General features: G+C 38.5%; 1 protein-coding gene across 1 annotated transcript in view; it reads right to left on the bottom strand.

The window, feature by feature from the left end:
- Window positions 1–21,184, bottom strand: part of ablim2 (actin binding LIM protein family, member 2) — a 333,460-nt gene that overhangs the window by 164,269 nt on the left and 148,007 nt on the right. The window contains exons 4-5 of the mRNA XM_048533104.2: window positions 17,540–17,655; window positions 11,030–11,156 (exon numbers count right to left, since the gene is read on the bottom strand). Coding sequence (XP_048389061.1) covers window positions 11,030–11,156; window positions 17,540–17,655 — 243 coding nt within the window. The remainder of the gene's footprint in view (window positions 1–11,029; window positions 11,157–17,539; window positions 17,656–21,184) is intronic.

Raw genomic sequence — 21,184 nt, 5'->3', positions numbered from 1 at the left:
AGCATTGAAGCTATGTATCAGATATGTAGAAAGGAATTGAAGGACCATAGATGGGGGAGAAGGTCATGTGACCCAACAAGCTTGTGTCACTGCAATTTATTGAGGTAATGGCTAATTCATATACTAACTTTTGCTCATTATCTCTAAATTTTGTTTAGCAAAATTATATTAATCTCAGTTTTAAAATTAATAATTAATCTAACATCAACTGTCATTGGTGAAAGCAAATTCCAAACTTTTAATGTCCTTTGAAGACATAATTGTTTCTTCCTTTCACTTGATCTGGCTCTAATTTACATTGTGCCCCTTAGTTCTATGTTTCTCAATCATTAGTAGATTCTCTCTCTCAACCTTCTCTGTTCTCTTATGATTTTAAAATCTTTGATTAAATCATCCCCAACAATCCAAATTCCATAGAATATGCCCCCAGCAGTGTATGTGTAAAACTAAATATTATTGCACAAGTGTACATTAAGAGCTAAATGACTACAGTTTAAAAGGTTCATAACCATGATGGATTTACTTGCTTAGTCCCTTACATGGAGTTGTAGAACTGGAATGCTCTCCAAGATCACTATCTCTAAACATTTTATGTTTGAATACTGACAAAGATTATACAGAGTTTATATATTTTTTAAAAAAGATACACCCAGGGCTACTATTTAATTTTAATAGATTTCTCAATAAACTTAAAACTATCCTCAACTTATTTGCTCAATTCCAATAAGCATTTCATGGGAAAGGAAACAACAAATGATTCAGATAAAAACATGATGGATTGCTGTCTTTACATTCAGCCAACACTGAAAGTAGCACAATTTGACTTAAAGCACTAAATACATCACTTCCACCCTTATACCTGAATTTAGGGATTCTGTTTTGCATCTTGCTTAGAGCTCAGTTTGCTTTCTATCATATTCGACAGAGAGGGGGAAAGCTTCTGATGGGTAGAACACCTCAGTTTTTCTGTACGCCATTCCAACATTCAGGCGAAGCATTATTGTACAATTTGTACACAAAATGATCAAAGTTCCTTCATGTTCTAAAAATGCAGATAGCAATAATGCCTACTTTAATAACACTTACAATCTCAGGCTCAGCTGCTAAACCTGGAAAGTTTAAAGATTTGAAGCAGTGCTTCCCCAACCTATCCAGAAATCTGTCTGGAGGATTGAAAGCTGCAATCCTGGATATTAAAACTGGGGTTGGTTGGGTGGTGGAGGAGCTTCTGTCACACATATTAATTTACCCTCTCTCACACTCAACTTGCTCATTCTCAAAAGAACTATCACTTTGAGCATTATCTCAGGGAAGTATTCAAATTAGATCATAACCTGTCACTTCGTTGAACACTGATTAAGTCTCATTAACCTTTCAGCATGTGGCAGCCACTCTGTTTCTGATTAGTTTCCAGTCCATTGTGTGAAAGAAAGCACTTTACTGACTATCCAAAAAAATCCATCAAATCAACTAAATCTAAACTGCAAAATAAATAGCCTTTCCCCTGGCTTTTGGATACGTCACATGTAGTAATCCAAGGATGCTTCTGTGTGAGAGACAAAAGCTTCAGCATAACGGATATTTCAGGTTCAATTCCCAGCCAGCTAATTAAAACTCATAATTAATTCAATTGTATAATTTAGTTATCCATTTATATGATACAAATAAAATTGCTGAGCACAATGTACAGTATTTGGATATAATGTCTGTAATTTTATTAAAAGATCAAATGTCACTGAGGTAATGCAATGAGTGGGAATCTGATGGTAAAATGCAACCTGCTTTTATATTGATACCTAGTTCCCCACCAAAGTTTAACTTTATCCCCAGCATAATTTGTTCCAAAGTGATTCATTGCAAGATATTAACAAACAGCAATGAAGCACCAACATAAACCATACATGCTATTTTCATATTTCCACGACTGTCTTTGCATAATTTATTCTTTACCAGCTTTTTATAAATGTGTAAATAAGAGAAGTGTGCTTTATCGTCTCTATTTCAAGGCAACATTTAAAAAACTTTCCTAAATCACTCACTATACTGCAATTAACAGCATTGACTGCTTCTTTTTCTTAGGTGTTATGGTTTACAAGTCTAAAGCTTGCAGAAATATTTAAAGGGATATATAGTGTATTTAACATTGGTACAAACACCATATTAAGTTATATTTGTTATCTGATTCCCCTTTGTGTTAGCTCCACTGATTATTAAGTTAAATACGTAGGCTATAATTTAATCATGGGAACAAGGGTCTTATCCTGTCAATGATAATGGTCTAATGATCCACTGTTTGTCAGGGATTGATTAATTCTGTGGATTTGTTCTGTTAAAACTGTAAAACACACTACAGGTTAGGAAAAGGACATTTCACCAAACCAACTGGTGTGCCGACTAATTACCTGAGAATGATGTGGCATTGTGTACATACAGCATGTGGACTATTTAAAGGTGAATTCTATTTAAGACAAGTCAAATATACAAAACTTCCCTCCTTCGAAAAGATTTTTTTAACTATTTACAATAACAATTGAGGCCACGAGACTCTGTAATGTATAGATAATTGGTAGTGTGTCCAGATCTTGTAATGGTGACTTTATTTGGAAGTATTGTCATTTTCCCCACTAATAAACTGCAGTTGCTGTTCCCGAATTTGCTTATTCTGATGTAGTGCAGTCATGATTTGTTCCGCATTAGCAATTGATGGATTTTGTTCTTCAAAGTATTGCAAGTGGTGTACATGTTTTTAAGCATTTACTGCATTGCTCCTCATAGTTTCTGACTCATTTTGAAGCTTCTCATTCTAAATCCTGGATTCTTCTAATCCTATCAAAACTTTAGCCTTCTTTGGTCCAGTTTATTTTTTTTCCTTAATTACCTGCTCTAACAACTATTTCGTGCCTACAATTTTTTTTTGTTTCTTTGTGCATTATTTGAAGCCAGACCGCTTCTATTTACTGCCTGTTGTTTGGTTTCCTCTATGGCCTGCTTGAATCCTTTCACGACAGCATCATTTCTTTCTCAAAGCACTGTCTCACAAATGACTTGCAACTCCTTGTGCATGCTGTGCATCTCCAGCTGTTATTGCAGAACCATCAATTTGACATTGTGCTAACATTTCTGTAGCTGCTCCTACTGGGCTTGTTCTGTCTTGTATTAAGTTGCTCCAAATTTTACTCTAAACGGGCAGTCTTTTCACTGGGTTGATGATACAAGATCATCAATCATCTTCCTCCTTTCTATTCTCTTTAAGTTCTCCATTCGCCTTTGTGAACTGAATAAAAGTATCCCCTAAAGATTTTGACATCTTGGAAATACTAAAATCATACAGCAAGGCAACAAGCCTTCAGCACAACTCATCCATGTCAAGCAGGTCTCCTAAATGAACTAGTCCCATTTGCCTTTGTTTGCCTCATATCACTCTAAACCTTTCCTATCCATGTACCTGTCCAAATGTTTCTTAAATGTTGTAATTATATTTGCTTCGATCAGTTCCTCTGGCAGCTCATTCCAAACACACACCATCCTCTGTATGAAAAAGTTGCCTCTCAGATCCCTTTTAAATCTTTCACATCTCACCTTAACCTAAGCCTCTAGTTTTGGACTCCCCTACCCTGCGGAAAAGACCTTGGCTATTCATCTTATCTGTGCCTCTCATCATAGGTCAACCCTCAGCCTCTGATACTCCAGGGAAAAGAAGTCCCAGCTCTTCTTGTAACTCAAGCCCTATCGTCTCGGTAATATCCTAATAAATCATTATTGTGCACTTTCCAGTTTAATAACACCCTTCCCAAGCCAGGATGACCAGAACTGTACACAGTACTGCAAATGTGGCCTTACCAATATCTTGTACAGCTGTGAATTGATCGCTCAACTCCTGTATTTAGTGCTCCGACCAATTAAGGTAAGTGTGCCAAATGCCTTCTTCACCATCCTGTCTACCTGTGACTCCACTTCCAAGGAATTATGTACCTGCATCCTTTCATCTCTCTCTGTTTGGCAACACTTCTTAGACTCCTACCATTAACAATGAAAATCTTGCCATTGTTTATCTTAACAAAATGCAACATCTCACTTTTATCTGAATTAAACTCCATCTACCATCCCTCAGCCCACTGGCTCAGTTGATCAAGATCCCACCGTACTCTTAGATAACCTTCTTCATTGTTCATTGTGTCACCAATTTTGGTACCACCCAATATTGTCCAATTTGGACTTATCGTCAGCAGAGAGAATAGCCTTTTCTCCTTGAACTTAGTTTTCTCTCCATAGCAGAAAACTAAGATTTTAGATCAAACAAGCACCGAGAATGCTGGGGGAGACTTAGCAAGTCTGGCAATATCTGCACAGAGAGAAGCAAGATTAATGTTTAGAGTCTGGTATGACTTCTTCAAACTCCATAGATGCTGCCACAGCTGCAGAGTTTGTTTCAGATTTCCAGCAGCCACAACATTTTGCCTTTATAGTAAGATTTTAGCTCCATTAATACAAAGAAAAGTGAAGTATTCTGTTCTGCTTTCAGACTCAGTTCTGCATTCTTGAATAATCTACTGCAGTTTCTGTTGTGTCTCGAATATCTGACTGATCCCATGGGTGAAGACTAATGTCAGCATTTTATGACTTAACATATCTGGTACAATATCATTCATGAGATGAGGACATTGCTGGCTAGGGCAGCATTTATTGCCTGTCCCTAATTGCCCAGAGGGCAGTTAAGGTTCAACCACATTTCTGTGGGTCTGAAGTCACATGTAGGCCAGACTGGGTAAGGATGGCAGTTTCCCTCCCTAAAGGTTATTAGTGAACCAGACGGGTGTTTCCTGACGATCAGCATTGAATTCATCATCATCATTAGTTTTATAATTCCAAATTTTTATTGAACTCTGCCATGATGGGATTTGAACCTGGGTCCCCCAGAACATGACATGGGTGTTTTAGATTAAGAGTCCAGTGATAATACCAGTAGGCCATTGCCTCTCCCTTAGTGATTGCACAGAATTGGTTAACAGGTGGTACGCTGAAAGCTTTACATTCACACATTTCATTGTGCCTTCCCATGTTTGTGGATTTTTTCTTAGAAATCACATAATTAATATGTTGGCACTTGCCCCTGTGTCAATCTTAGAAAACTGGTGACTATTCATGATTGGCTGAGGAAGATAATTTGAAATTTAAAAAAAAATTGTACAATGTGATGACAGCATGAAACATGTATTCACCATTCTTTGTCTTGTCATGTACATTGTCAAATTCTGGTTTGAGGATCACTTGTATAGATGTAAGATGTCTGGTAGGATACCAGATTGTGTTAATTATAATTGAAGATATTCCTCATGCACATTTAGTTTGGTTCAGTACATCTCTCTTTGCACCTATAGCAATCTTTGCTTTAAATACACTGCATTTGCCAAGGGCCTTTGCTGCCACATCTTGCAAATTTAATTAGAAGCAGAGCATTTTCTTGGTGCATGCAGAAAACCACGCTTTCCCCATGCCTTGCACATTTGGATGTCTGGTGATGAGATTGTATTTAGGACCTGTAAGATTCAACAGCCTACAATACTCTAGGTTGGACTTACATCTAAACTTCAGTAGCATTTTGACACCATAAGGCTTTTCTGGCAAGCTTTCATGGAGGTAGATGTGTTCACCAATACAACAATTGTGCTTGCTAGCTCCCCCATCTTTTCTCTGCATCTGCTTACATGTATCCGTGCATTGAGTAGTCACAAATTCTAGTAGGCAAATATCGAAATTTAATCCAAGTCTGAATTTGTCTTTATTGTGGTCATTTTCTTTGGGGGATTTTTTTAGTTCTTTGCTACCCCAACACACTTCGTCTGTTTTGACCTTTGATCGTGATTGCTAAACAAATCTTCATGCTTCCTTTTCTGCATCGAACATATCAAAATCTAGACACCACAGCTCTGAAAACTGTTTAAATGGGAGGTGATGGCCTAGTGGTATAATCGCTGGATTGTTAATCCAGAGACCCAGCTAACATTCTGGGGACCTGGTTCGAATCCAGCCATGGCAGATGGTGGAATTTGAATTCAATACATATCTGGAATTAAGAATCTAATAATGACCATAAATCCATTGTCCATTGTCAGGAAAAAAAGCATCTGACCTTTAGGTAAGGACACTACCATCCTTACCTGGTCTGGCCTGTATGTGACTCCAGACTCACAGCAATGTAATTTACCCTGAACTGCCATCTAAGCAATTAGGGATGGGCAATAAATGCTGCCTAGCCAGCAATGCCCTTGTCCCATTAATGAACAAAGAGAAAAAAAAACTAAACAGTTCGAATTCTGTTATGTGGTCTGCTATATCCCAACTTAAAACAGTTAAATTTGACCTGATAGGCACTTCCACACAGCAGGGATTCTATGAATCCAAATGCAAGTATGCCCAGAAGACATGGGACCTGTCAATCATACGGGTCGAGGAGGAGTATGGAGCAATTCCAACAGCAGCTGATGGCTGGACATGTACTGGCACCACTTTTAAATGCCCATCCCTAATTGCTTAGATGGCAGTTCAGGGTAAATTACATTGCTGTGAGTCTGGAGTCACATACAGGCCAGACCAGGTAAGGATGGTAGTTTCCTTACCTAAAGGTCAGATGCTTTTTTTCCTGACAATGGACAATGGATTTATGGTCATTATTAGTCAGCTCTGCTTGCATAGTGTAAATACCCTTCACTGGTTCTCCAGCAGCAACACATCCAGATACATGAGTTGCTATGCCTCACTGGGGCAGCGTGCTAGAAATCAAATCACACTATTCCTGGAGATATCACATCAGTAAAAAATTGATTAAAAGCATGCAAATCACCAATTTACCTGTCTTTTACATCCAGCCTGACGGAAAGCACAGAGCAGATTCCTAACCTTAACAAGAGCTGCTATTTCTTAAATAAACAGATTCTTACTGGAGAAAAATTATGAACAATTGACTTATACCTACTAGATGAAGCTCTAACCCACTTACAAAATCACCCCTTCACACACACACACACAGACAGCTACAAAAAGAAATAGATGTTGTGGGTGAAGAGAAAGACTGAGGAAGTGGTTTTGCCATTCTTATCCATAGGATTTTCTCTCAATATTTCATAATCAGATATTTTACTTGTGTGCAGGAGGCACAAGGTGATTGATTCACACTCAAAGCTCTCTGACTAAAAGTCACAGCTTACACTAACTATTGAGGGGAAAGAAACTGGTTATCATCAGACTTGAGATTCTTTTTATAATGGATCAGATATACTTTCGTTGTGTAAGTCTGGTTGCTTCTCTCAAACTTTCACATTCCCAAATAAAATCAGAAATGCTAGAAAAACTCAGGGTGCTAAAGGAGGGTCCACTGGACCTGCAACGCTAAACCTGCTTTCTATCCACAGATGCTGCCTGACCTGCAGAGATTTTTTCAGCAATTTCTGTGTTTGTTTCAGGTTTCCAGCATTCTCAGTTCTTTGGTTTTTCACACTCACTAGCTGTTTAGCTAATTGGGAGCCAATCTCAGTTGTCGGCAGGCAAGAGACCTTTGTCTTTGGTAACTGCTCTCTAGTCCACAGATCAATAAGCTATTTGTTGCTGGCCGAAGCTTCATCCCCAGAGCCCCTGGCTCCAGCTTGTCTATTACTAGATTTCCACTACTGCTTGAATAAGAAACTGTAAACAATACTTACAATGAGTGTCAAGCTACTTGCTTTTAAAAAGTGCAGCAAACCTTCAACAACTCTTAGTTTTTAAAATAGCTCATTTCCCATTTCAGTCTCCAATTAAAGTGCAGAAAAGTAAAAAGATATGATCTTTACAGAATTAGAAACAGAAGGAGGTCTTTCAGCCCTGGCAGCCTGCTCCACAGTTCATAACTTAGCTGATTGTGACTTGTATTTCACATTCCTACCTATTCCGATAACCTCCAACTCCCTTATTAGGCAACAATCCTTTTATCTCAGTCTTAACAGCTTGCAACAAAATCCACATCCACCATTTTCTGAGAAGGACAGGTCACCAGACTAATAAACCCTTTCCCACAAAGAAAACATAATTTCAGCTTCTACTGTGTCAAGTTTCTTATGTTATCAGTTTCAAAATGATTACCTCTCATTCTTCTAAACTCCAATGGATACAAGCCCAAACTGTAAATCATTTCTCTCAAGACAACATCCTGTCCCTCAACCCGTCCTTCAATTCCAGGTATCAGTTGGATGAACCTTTGCTGAATGTTTCTAATTCAATTATGTCCTTTCTTAAATAAGGAGACCAAGGCTATAACATAGTACTCCAGTTGTGGCCTCACCAAAGCTTTATACTATTGAGTAATATGTCTTTACTTTTATGTTCCATTCCAACTGCAATAAGCAACAACTCTTCACGTGCATTCCTAATCACTTGCTGTACCTGCATACTAACTTTCTGTGGCTCATGTACCAGGAAACCGGAATCCTCACGCACCTCAGCTGTAGAATTTAAACTATTCTTTCCATTCTTCCTTCCAAAGTGAATAATGTCACATTCCTCAAATTATAACCCACCTTCCAAGGGTTTATCCACACATCTAACCTAACTATATCACCTTGCAGGCGATTTATGGACTTTTCACAAATTACTTTCCCAATTCTCCTTGTATCATCAGCAAATTTCGTAATAAGATGCTTGGTTCCTTCATCCCAAGTCATTAATATAAATTGTATATAACCGAGGTCCCAACACTAATCATCTGTGGAACGCCACTTGCCATATCCTGCCAACCAGCTATGCCTACCTTTTAGCTTCCAATTAGCTAATCTGTCCTTTATCCATGCTAACGTGTTACCACCATATCAAGAGCTGTTATTTTGCTTTGTAACCTTTGATGTTGCATTTTGTCAGATGTTCGCTGGAAATCCGAATAGAGTACACCCACCAGCTCCCCTTCATTGATGTTACTTGTTACTTCCTCAAGGGACACTAATAATTTAGCAAAACATGATTTTTCATTTGTTGACTTTGCCTGATGACACCACATTTTTCTAATTGGCCTGCTATATACTTACTTTTCTAATCAACCTGTTCAGAGATTTTATTGCACATCTCTAGAGCAGGTGGGACTTGAACACAGGCCTCTTGGTGCAGGATAAGGATACAATGCCAAAAAAATGAGTCCCTGAAGGCCTGCTATATACCTCCTAAAGAATAATGGATTATTGGTATAATGAACAGCAATGCAATTTCACAGCAGTAAACCTCAGCCCTGAGATGGGCATACCTGAATGCAATTCTAAAAACTTCAAATGCAACATTTGTCTCCTACACTCTGAGAATGATAGTGAGCAGTTTGAAAAACAAGACCTAGACCAATAAGAAAAAGATGCAGCTGAATATAACTCCACAATTCAGCAATACCCTTCTGAGTGTCCTCCTCCAGGCAGTTCTGAAACAGTACGAGGTCTTGTTCCCAACTGATGTAAGGAAGAAACCCTCATACCCGAGTAAGGAAAACTGGATGGATATCACAGTGGAGGTAAGCAACTTTATTCATTCATGGAATGAGGGTGTAGCTGGCCAGGCAGCATTTATTGTGAGCACCAGTGACAGTCAAGTGTCTAGTGCAGGAACAAAGTGAATGGCCTACAAGCACTGCAAGGATGGATTTGAGTGAATGATCTTAAGACTGAGATTGAAGAGTCATCCACTTTGAGGTCCTGGTCCTTCTATTTCGTCTTTAAGGTTATGTTCTCCAGTTCATCAGTATTGGCTTTTTCATTTAATCAAACTTTTGCTTCACTTCCTCTTCTATTTTAGACTGCAATGCAATGAAAGGGAGGGTAAGTTTTTCACTTTAAGACAGAGATGGTCCCCAAAAACTTCTAGATTTCAATGGAAGGGTTTCTGAAAGAACAGGACTGCTGTACACATCCTGTTAAATTTGCAAGACAAGTTAACCTTCAATTTAGAGATGTGTAAATTTGACTTAAAGGCCTTAACTATGAGCTTGACAATGTGTTTAACTACTTTCTCTCCACTTCCAGTCTGCACTGCCTTGTTGTTTCAATCTTGTTAAACAGCATTTTGTTTGCTCACTGCTGAAACGCTGACACAAGTTCTCTGTCTCAATTCAATTGCTCTACCCACCATGTTTCCCACTTCAGCAAGCTTCAATAAATTCTACATGATGTGAGAAGCAAGCCTAACTCCTCCTAAGAATAATTGTTATCAGAAATATTTCATGTCTTTGTGCAAGCATTGTTCAATTTACTTGTGATAAATTGAGAGATTAACTTCTGCAGTATTTACATTTACCTAGAGTTTTTGAGGGGGGTTCACCTGATTTCCTGCTGCAACACTGACAGAAGATTAACAGAACTCTTGGAGAAAGCCACAAATGGCCAAAAATGTTCATGCTGCTGTCTACTGTTTCTGTAGGGTTCCATCATTCCCTAAATCAAGTTACTGCAGGAATTGGAAGAAACACATGCAAATTCCGCAAATTCTGTTGAAGTCCTGTCTATCCGAAGATACAAAAGTAACTTACAATAGTATAAATAGAAAGTGCTGGAGAAATTCAGACGCCTGGCAGCATCTGTAACCAATAAAGGTGTTAACATTTCAAACCCGGCATGACTCTTCAGAAGTGGTTACAGTTCTTCTCAGCCAGTTGTGAACAAGGGTTAAATAAGACTCAAAACATCAATGCTCTCTCTTTCCATATATGTTGCCACAGCTCCTAAATTGCTTCAGCACTTTGTTTTTATTTCAAAATTCCAGCATCTGCAATTTCTTGTTTTAATTTGAGCTAACTTTCAACTTTGGCAGAACTGGGAACACATGAAGATTGATCACCTGTCATTTACCTGGGCAATTGCCTTTACTCTGAACGAAATGGAAAATAAAATTGGACAGTCATAATGTGTAGCCAGTAGTCAATTTGATTCCACCAGTTTTTCCTTCCCTGCTGCCCCTTGCCCCATCATGAGAAATGAATTTTTATTCAATTTTTGATTTTTCCTACATAATGCAATCAAACTGTACTTACTTGCAGATGTACTCAGCAGACAGGGCTTTCCCACAAGTATGACACTTAAAACAGCCAAGGTGCCACTGCCTGTCCAAAGCCACCAAGGATTGTCCATTTTTTATTTCCAGGTCACAGCCTCCACACTCTGCAAAAACAGCAAGATTAGATGAGTTCATTAAATATCTTGTTAAAAGTACATCAGAATCTTTAAGCTAGTTGTATATCCATATAAACACATTTTAAAATATCATGAATGGAAACTGTAGTACTTTACAATGTTTAAGTTCTGGCACAACTCGGACCAGTCCACATTATCTCTTTTCCACCGACTAATTATCATTAGCAATATTATCTTTCGTTTGCTAAAAATAGTTTACTACCCCATATCCAAATGAGATGTTGTGATTGTGTATCTATATTGTCCCCCAGGGAATATTATAAAACAATGATAGATTATTTGCTGTTAAGCAAGTAAGTATTAGGTCAAGGAGTTTTCTAGGCAAGGCAAATTCATCCTTGGTTAATGGACTTTAAATATTTTTGTGTTTAAAACTGATTCAATTGAAGGGAATTGAAGACAGAGGTTGGGAATTATGCTTCAGTTACACAGGGTACTGGTGAGACCTCATTAGAAGTACTGTGTACAATATTGATCTCCTTGTTTAAAGCAAGGTATAAATGCAATGGAAGCTATTTAGAGAATGTTTGCTGGAGTAATACCAGGAATGGACAGGTTATCTTATGAGCAAAACTTGGACAGACTAGGCTTGTATCCACTGGAATTTGCAAAAGTATGAAATGATATGATTGAAACACATAAGATTTGAGGAGTCTTGACAGGGTGGATTTGAAGAGTCATTTTCTTTTGGGTGAAAAGATAGAACTTGAGTGACCCATTTTAGACAGAAATGTGATAACCACTTTCCACTCAAAAGATCAAGAGTGAAACTCTCTTTTTCAGAAGCCTGTGAAAATAAAGTCTTTGAACATATTAATGGGAAAGGCTGATAGATTCTTGGCAAGCAAGGGGATAATACATTATCAGGGGTAGGTGGAAATGCGGAGTTGAGGTTACAATCAGATCAGCCATCATTTTCCTAATACAGGAGCAGGCTTGAGCAGCCAAACAGCCCACACATGCTCCTAACTCATTTGCCTGTATTCCCCTCTGAAAAGAAAATGTCACCTTTGCTTAATAACTTCTCAATATTTGAACCTACAGGTAATTCTCCTATAATGCAATAGTTGCGTTCTTGCATGACCTCACGCTATAGAAAATCATGTTATAGGGAAATCACTACAGAAAAAAAATCACTACACATGTACAGCTGAAAGTTCGCATTTTCTGAATAGTGTCCACTGTTCATCAATTGCGTTACAGCCAATTCGCGCCAAAGAAACGTGTTATAGTAGAATTACCTGTACACTCTCTTTATCTGGATCTTCAACTTCACCCAACTACATTGGGCTTCATGTCTGCTGACATACCCATATATTTTTGGATCTTCTTAAGATAATCATACATTATTCCATTGAAGGTAGACACAGATTTCCATTGTATGTATTGACCCAGGTATAAGAGAAGAGTGAAGGTGTTCTAATGTTATGGAGGAGCATTTGGAGCTGATAGTGGTACAAACTCAATTGTGCAGAGTCCTTAACAGCTGCAGGAAGCCAAGAAGAAAGGCAATGCAAGTGAGTGTATCTGACGCACCAGAGCTCCTCCTGCACAGTTGCTTCATCTTTTCTCCTCTAGCAAGTCATTGTGGACTGTGTGTGTAGATCAGGGTAGCATTCATAACAAAGTATATAATTTGATAACATCAAAGTAAATAAATATAATAGACAGTCATAACAGATGTGGCTGCAGAATGACAAGGATTGGGCTCTGACTATTGAGAGGTATATCAGACTTAAGAAAAAGAAGAAGGTAGAGTGGTGGCACTTTCAATCAAGGATGGCATCTGAGTAACAGTTGGAGATGATTTTGGTTCAGACGATCAGGATGTAGAACCAGTTTGGTGGTAATTAAGAATAGTACAGGAATAAGTCGAAGTGTGGTCTATGAGTACCTGAACAGTAACAATGCAAGACAAAGGATACAAGAAATATTGGGAGCTTGTGGTCAAGGGGCAACAAAAACCTTAAACGATTTTAATCAAATATAAAGTGGAAAAATCAGATTGGCAATAGTAGCCTAAACAAAGAGTACATAGGATGCTTTTGAGTTAGAGTTGAGCAGCATATTCTGGAACCAACCAGACAGAAGGATATTTTAAACTTGGTATTCTGTAATGAGACAATATTACCTTAAAGTAAAGTAAAGGCACCACTAGGTAGCAGTGAACACCATGTGATTGAATTTCACATCCAGTTTTAAGTGGAGAAGACTAGTACTTTAAACTTAAATGAGGGCCATCATGTTCAGAAGGGGTGGACACTAGGAAGTTGTTTCCGTTAGGCAGGGAGACTAGGACCCATGGGCACAGCCTTAAAATTAGAGGGGGTAAATTTAAAACTGAAATGAGACGACATTTCTTCAGCCAGAGAGTGGTGAGCTTCTGGAATTCATTGCCGCAGAGTGCAGTGGAGGCCAGGACGTTGGATGCCTTCAAGGCAGAGATCGACAAATTCTTGATCTCAAAAGGAATCAAGGGCTACAGGGAGAGTGCAGGGAAGTGGTGTTGAAATGCCCATCAACCATGATTTAAATGGCGGAGTGGACTTGATGGGCCGAACGGCCTTACTTCCACTCCTATGTCTTATGGTCTTATGTAGACATGAAAGCTGAACTAGCTGAAGTGATCTGGTATATTGGGTTAGGAAACAGATTAATAGAGACACAAAGTCTCTATTAATGGGGATATTTCAGAATATTCAAAGTAAGTATATTTCTGTACAAAGGAAAGAAAACAACCACCATCTGGATTAACTAATGAAGTAAAAGAAAACATTAAACTAAGAAAAAAATGTAGATAAGTAACAAGTCAGATAAGTGGTCAGAATATAAAGGAAGGCAAAATATGTCAAAGTTTAATCAGGAGAAACAAATTACTGTATGGGAGGAAGTTAGATGGAAACGTAAAAACAGATAGAAAGAGATTATAAAGGTATCTAAAAAGGAAGAAAGTAAGTAGAGTGAATGTTGGTCCTCCAGAAAGTGATGTAGATGACAAGGATGGAACAGATGAAATTAACAAGTTTTTCTATCTTCGCTGTACAGGATAGGGAAAACAAGCACACGAGTAACAGTTATAAATCAAAAGTTGAAGGAACTAAATTAATTTAAATTCAACAGGGAAGAAATACTGTGCAAACTAATAGAGCTGTAGGCTGCAAAGTACTGGGGTCCTGATGGACATCATCCTACAGTTTTAGAAAGGGTGGCTAATGAGGTAGTAGATACTTTGGTATTATTTTTTCAAAATTTGTTTGTTTCTGTAAGGATTCCATTGGACTGCACAGTAACAGAATCTCAGCAGTTCCTCCATGGAAACAAAAGTAGTTCCTCTATTTAAGAGTTAGTGAAGCAAGAAACAAGACACTGCAGTTTGTTTAACTTGATATCCGTTTTGGGGACTGCACTAGATTCAATGATTGAGGTTAAAGCTGAGCACTTTGTAAACTTCAAGATAAGTGGAAAGAGTCAGTATGGTTTTGCAAAAGGAAAATCATGTTTAATAAATTGATTAGGGTTCTCTGAAGAAGTAACATGCACTGTCAATATGGGAAGCTCATTAAAATAACAAGCATGGACCTGCTGAATGCAATTAATAAGGCGCTACAAAAAATGATTATCACAGAAAGCATAAGCACAGGTGTAGTGGGTAACATATTAGCATGGGCAGAGGATTGGTTCACTGGCAAAAAACAGAGCATGCATAAATGGATATTTTATTGATTGATAGAATTTGATGAGAGAGGTCTGTTCCGGGGACCTCAACTTTTTACAAATTGTGTCAACAACTTAGACGAAGGACCAAAGACATGATAGCTAAACTTGTATTTGAGAAAAAGATAGGTTGGAAAGTAGACTGCGAAAAGGACATAAGGAGGTTGCAGGATGACATAGATAAATTAAGTGCGTGAACAAGTATCTGGTAAATGGAGTATAATGTGGAAACATTTGACATCAATCAATTTGGCAGGTAGCATAAAAGGCAGTTTATTACACAGAACAAGTACAGAATTCTGAGGTGCAGTGGGATCTAGGTGTTTTAGTGCCTGAATTGTAAAATGTTAGTATATAGGTACAGCAAGTAATTAAGATGACTTATGGAATGCCATTTTTTAAAATGAGACAAATTGGACATGGAAGTAAGGTTAAAAACCAAAAGAACTAAGGATGCTGTAAATCAGAAACAAAAATAGAGATTGCTGGCAAAGCTCAGTAGATCTGGCAACATCTGTGAAGTGATGCATGTCCAGTTCTGAGGAAGGATCAACAGACAAGAAACGTTAACTCTGATTTCCCTTCACAGATGGTGCCAGACCTGCTGGAAAAGCTTAGCAATCTCTATAAAGTAAGGATGCTATGCTATGCTTCAATTATACCGGGCATTGGTGAGATCACATCTTGAATATTGTGTGGAATTTTGTCTCCTTATTAAATGATGAGCATAACTGCTTTGGAGACTGTTCAGAATAGGTTTACTAGATCGATGGGTGGAATGGGCTGTCTTATGAGGAATGGCTGGACAGGCTGGGCTTATTTTCACAGAAATTTAGAAGAGTAGGGGTGACCTGTGGAAGTTTGTAAGCCCTGAATGGTTTTGGCAAGGTGGATGCTGAAATCATATTTCCTCTTATAAGTGAATCCAAAACCAGGGGGCACTGTTTTAAAATTAGGAGTTGCCCTTTTAGGAGAGAAGTAAAGAACACTTTTCGATTAGGCAGTTGTGTGTCTTTCAAACTTTCTTCCTCAGAAAGTGGTGGAAATATGGCTTTTGAATATTTTTAAAATGAAAATTGACAGACTCTTCTTGGGTAAGGGAATCAAAGGTTAATCAGAAGTAGATGGAAATGTGGAATTCAAAACTCAAACAGAGAAGTCCTGATCTTTTTTAATGGTGGATCAGACTCGAAGGGCCTACTTCTGCTTTTTATTTGTATGTTTGGAAGTGGATTCTGACACACTCTTTTAATGGTTGCCAAAGTGAGTGGGCATGGATGTCTCACTTGCTTGCTGCCTCCCTTCATCAAGTGAGACTCTGAAGCCTCTAAGTACTCATACACCATTAGTAAAACCTGAAGCTTTGAAATTCTAATTAACTGGCATCCTAAATACATTAATTGTTCTTTCACCATATCAATGAGTGACATTTACCCACCTTATCATGTCCCATTAGTAAAATGGGTATGTGCACCTTCTTGTGGCACAGCGGTGGTGTCCCTTACCCCAAACCAGGAAGTCTGGGCTCCAGTCCCACCCACTCTCTGAATAGGTTGATTAGAAAACTCGGTTAAATAAAAATTTAAAATGTGTGTGTACTGTCACCAATACTAAATACTTTCAAGTGGATTGGTCAACCCTCAGTGAATACCCTAGAGAAATTGTGCAAATGGCTAGTACTGTGGTTTCTTTGGGTTTCTACTAATGGGACAGAAAGAAACTAAAGATATTCCCTCATGATACCTCAAAACGTAAAAATAACCAGTTTCTGTGTGTTATTTATTACACAGCTATCTACTTTAATCCAATTTTAAAGCTCCTTCCAATAAAATTTTTAATATTTTGGTCTTTAATAATCCAACATTATCAATCATAAAATGCACAATTTACAAAAATTATGACAATTACAGCATCAGCAACGAAATGAATGATCGAGATAATTGCAAGATTATAGGGGGTAGGAGCTTACATAAGTTACAAGTTGAATATCAATCTCCACATGGTCAAAAGTACATTAGTTCATACTTTAGTAACACCAAATATCAGTTTTTAGACAACCAGACCTACATGTTTCCATGTCATTTAAACAGAGTGGGGTTATTTTTCACTATCATTTTAATCTCAGTTTGCCAGCAGTTATTATTGCTATAATCTTGAGACGATCTATCTCTATGCAATAGCAAGTATTTGTAAGTTATTTTACAGTGTTACTGTATCTCTCCTCCCAACCATTAAAGGATTCTGTGATTTCTCACATCACAAGCAGCAAGCAGGCTGGCACAGTGACATTAGTGATATTAATTCAATTGCCCAACAGGTTCCAGTGTGCCATTTGAGTAACTACAGTACTGTAAACCCCACAGTCATTGAAAAGACATAGCTCCTTGGAGGCTTTGTACAGAAATCTCAACCAGTCGATGCAATATCACTGCTGAACCAACTGTTCAACATAATCCTACCACATGTATATCTAAAATTGCCCAATGCATGAGTCAATCTTATTTGTATTTTGTTATGTGTTCCAAATACGCTTTCAAAGGATATACCTCAAACACTCCAATATGATGAAACATTACAAATGAAAAAAAAATTGGACCTTAAGGTGTGAACGCTTAGAAATAATTAAACTCACTTACTTTGAGGTGTCTGTGCTGACACATGTTTGGCATTGGTACTCAGAGACTGAGAGCATTTCTGGCAAACACATTCCTTCCCATTAAAAGTTACACGGTCTCCAGGAGGAAAGGGCTGCCTAAAGGATAAAGAAAAATACATGCATTGAGTACAACACTAAATTCAGTTTAATTATTAACATTTATTATAATCGCTAAGACAACAGTCAATTACAAATCCTGTTCAATCTTTCATCATTTTTGAACTCAAGGCTTTTTCTCCAATTAGGCTGTAATTTTGCTTTGAAAGGTTCCTTTGAATATTCTGGGATTCAGTCCTGGATCACCCAGCCGAGAAGACGAAAATTTGTTAATGACACATGCTGTTTGGACCTGTCATGTATACAGCAAACTGGAGATCCAGGCTGATAAATATGTTCATTTTCAAGTATCACTGCCATAGTTTGAATTGCAAAGCAAAAGTCCTGGGGTAATCAAAGTCATTACAGTGAATATAGTTCCCCTAAATCCAAGTCAACATTTCCCGAACAGCACTTCCCTTTCCATCTTGTTATGTCAACATTCAAATTATTGTTCAAACCTCTGAATACTAGAAGCACTGCCAAGTGAGTTTTTGAAGTCATTTGTAACTCTGTAACCAGTTTATACATTGTAGATTATACTCACCAAATGGCCATAAGCAGTTGGGCAATTTATGATTAACAGTTAATGGTCAGATTTGCTCATTTCCAGATATGATAGCAACAAGATATATTATTTAAGACTCAGACCAATTGCAAATTTAGTTGAAACTTATACCGAAACTTATTTTCCTATGTGGTTTAACTACAACTGATAAGTATTATGTATGGCAGGCACTTTATGCCCACAACATGATTTTGTTCAACATATTTTAATATATAAACAGTTGTTACAAATTATTTTCAATGTGATTTTGCGTTCAAACATCTCACAATGGAGAGTCATATGAAACCATTTTGTAACATAATTTATTGCCAAAATCAAATCACTTTGAGGAAAAATAATTCGCTTTCAGTAAATAAAATATGGAATGTTTTGAATATGTCTTCCCTTAAAATTAAAAATTACATACTTCACAATGTAATCAAATTTAATTTTTGAAACACTGTCTCAGTCTGATTTAGAACATTTAATTCCACTCAATCCCTGGCTATCACCTCCACACCACAACCCCACTGGCTCTAGCAAGCTTTGAATTACTTTTCCACATTTCTACCTCATCAGCATTCTTTCCATGGTATTGCAAACCTCCAAGAACCTCCACCAAAGGCAAGAAGCATCCCTCAGTGCCAGGAAAACCCAGTAAGGAGCCCAAGAACCTAAATCTCATATCTCCTTGATATTACTGATTACTAGTGACTTGAATTTCTACAGGGATTTTATTCCTTGGGCTGTAACTTTGGAAGAGAGGAGAGGCTAATTTCAGCATACATCTGTGGAAATGTTTTAACTGACTACGTAGTATACTGAGGGCTAGATATTACATGCCTTTGTCAGGTCTGTTTTCATTGGGTGGGTATCATGTAAAATAGGTCGAGTGACTTTCACTCCACCTTCCCCCATCGCCCCCCCCCCCCCACCATGCTCAGCCTGATATTACAGGAGGGTGAACGTGGCAGCCTGCCAGCCATATGAAAATAAATAACTGAGGGTCAACTGAACTTGTCAAAAACTTACTGAACCAAATATTACCCTGACCATTCCACAATATGAGATAACAAGGTATGGAGCTGGATGAGCACAGCAGGCCAAGCAGCATCAGAGGAGCAGGAAAGGTGACATTTCGGGCCTGGACCCTTGTGCAGAAATTTCAAAAATCAACATGCCCTAGAAAATCTGTTTCACTGGGAATTGAGGAAAAACTCTCCACTAGTTGGACTTGTACCAGGCACTAAGGAAGATGGTCATAGCTGTTTCAGGTCAGTCATCTCAGCTTCAGGACATAGATCATAGAATCCCTATGTGGAAACAAGCCCTTCAGCCCAACAAGTCCACACCGAGCCTCAGAGCATCCCACATAACACACCTAATTTACACATCCTTGAACATGACGGGCAATTTAGCATGGCCAATCCACCTAGCCTGCACATCTTTGGACTGTGGGAGGAAACCCACACAGACATGGGGAGAATGTGCAATCTCCACACTGTCACCCGAGGGTGGAATCAAACCCGGGTCCCTGGCGTTGTGAGGCAGCAATGCTAACCACTGAGCCACCATGCTGCCACAGCTCTGCAGGAATTCCTCAGGGTACCATCTAAGGTCCCACCATCTTCATCTATGACCTCCGCTCCATCATAAAGTCAGAAGTGGGAATGTTCACCAATGATTGTGCAAAATCTGGAAAATTGGGTTGACAGTGGCAAGTAGCATTTGCATCCCACAAATACCAGGTGATGACCATCTCCAATAAAAGACAATCCAACCACCACCCCTTGACATTCAGTGTTTCCACCACTGAACACCACAGCTAACAACCTGGGGGTTATCATTCACCAAAAAACTCAACTGGACATGCCACATAAACATAATGGCTACAAGAGAAGGTCAGAAGCTAGGAATACTGCAGCAAATAACTCACCTCCTGACTCCCCAAGACCTGTCCACCATCAACTAGGCAGAAGTCAGCAAACCTGGGGCCAAGGTGATTGGCTCCACACTATCTTTCTTTGCCCTAAGTACAACTCAAGCAGTCATATTTTCAAGCACATTTCCATTGACTTCAAACATACTTTGGGTCATTGATACTAACGCTGTCAAATGCATCCTTGATGTTAAGGGCAGTCAATCTAATCTTTCCTCTGGAATTCAGCTCTTCTGTCCATGCTTGGACATATTTTTAATTTTTGTTCACACAGATTGAACTTTAACCCAAGACTTCTGGTCCACAGGTAGGAATACTACCACTGCCGCAGAAGAGTCTTTTTAAAACCTCCCATCTAGGTGGTAATTAGGCCTGAGTCTGCTTATCTTGTGGGAGCACGTAAAACCAGGAGATGTCAGACTAATTGCCCACAGGTATTGGCTATGTCTGGGATAAGGCTGTAATGAGGTCCGGAACAAAGTGATGAACCCAAACAGAACATCAATATCAGATTACTAGTGAGTAATTCCTACTTTCTAGTGTTCTCAAAGACATCTTCTATTACATTGTTGAGAATAGACTGAGGCAGTAATTTGCCAGATTGGATTTGTCCTACTTTTTGTGTAGAGGACATAACTGAACAATTTTCCACTTCAAGTCTAAGCATAAATGTCAATGTTACAACTGCACCAGAAGAATTTGGATGGAAGTGCTGTTAATTCTGGGCATAAGTCTTCAGCTTCATAGTCAGAATCCTGACAGGGCCCATAGCCTTTGTGCTATCCAGTAAACTTAGCTGCTTCTTGATTTCAAGTGGAGTGAACCAAAGTGGCCGCACTTCCAGATATTAAATAAAAATGCCGAAGGGCTGGCATTTGTAATGGTGGGGACCCTAGCAGGAGGGTGTGATAGCTCATCCACTCAGCACTTTCAGCAGAAGCTGGCTGCATCTTTTTTGATGGTAGCATTTTTTACATTCACATGTGCTCATTGCCTCATTAAGAGTGGGATGTTTGAAAGGCCCCTCCTGCTCCAGATACTTT

Source organism: Stegostoma tigrinum, chromosome 1 (assembly GCF_030684315.1).
Source record: "Stegostoma tigrinum isolate sSteTig4 chromosome 1, sSteTig4.hap1, whole genome shotgun sequence".
Lineage (NCBI taxonomy): Eukaryota > Metazoa > Chordata > Chondrichthyes > Orectolobiformes > Stegostomatidae > Stegostoma > Stegostoma tigrinum.
The sequence above is the reverse complement of the archived record's forward strand: the minus strand, read 5'-3'. Positions and strand labels throughout refer to the sequence as shown.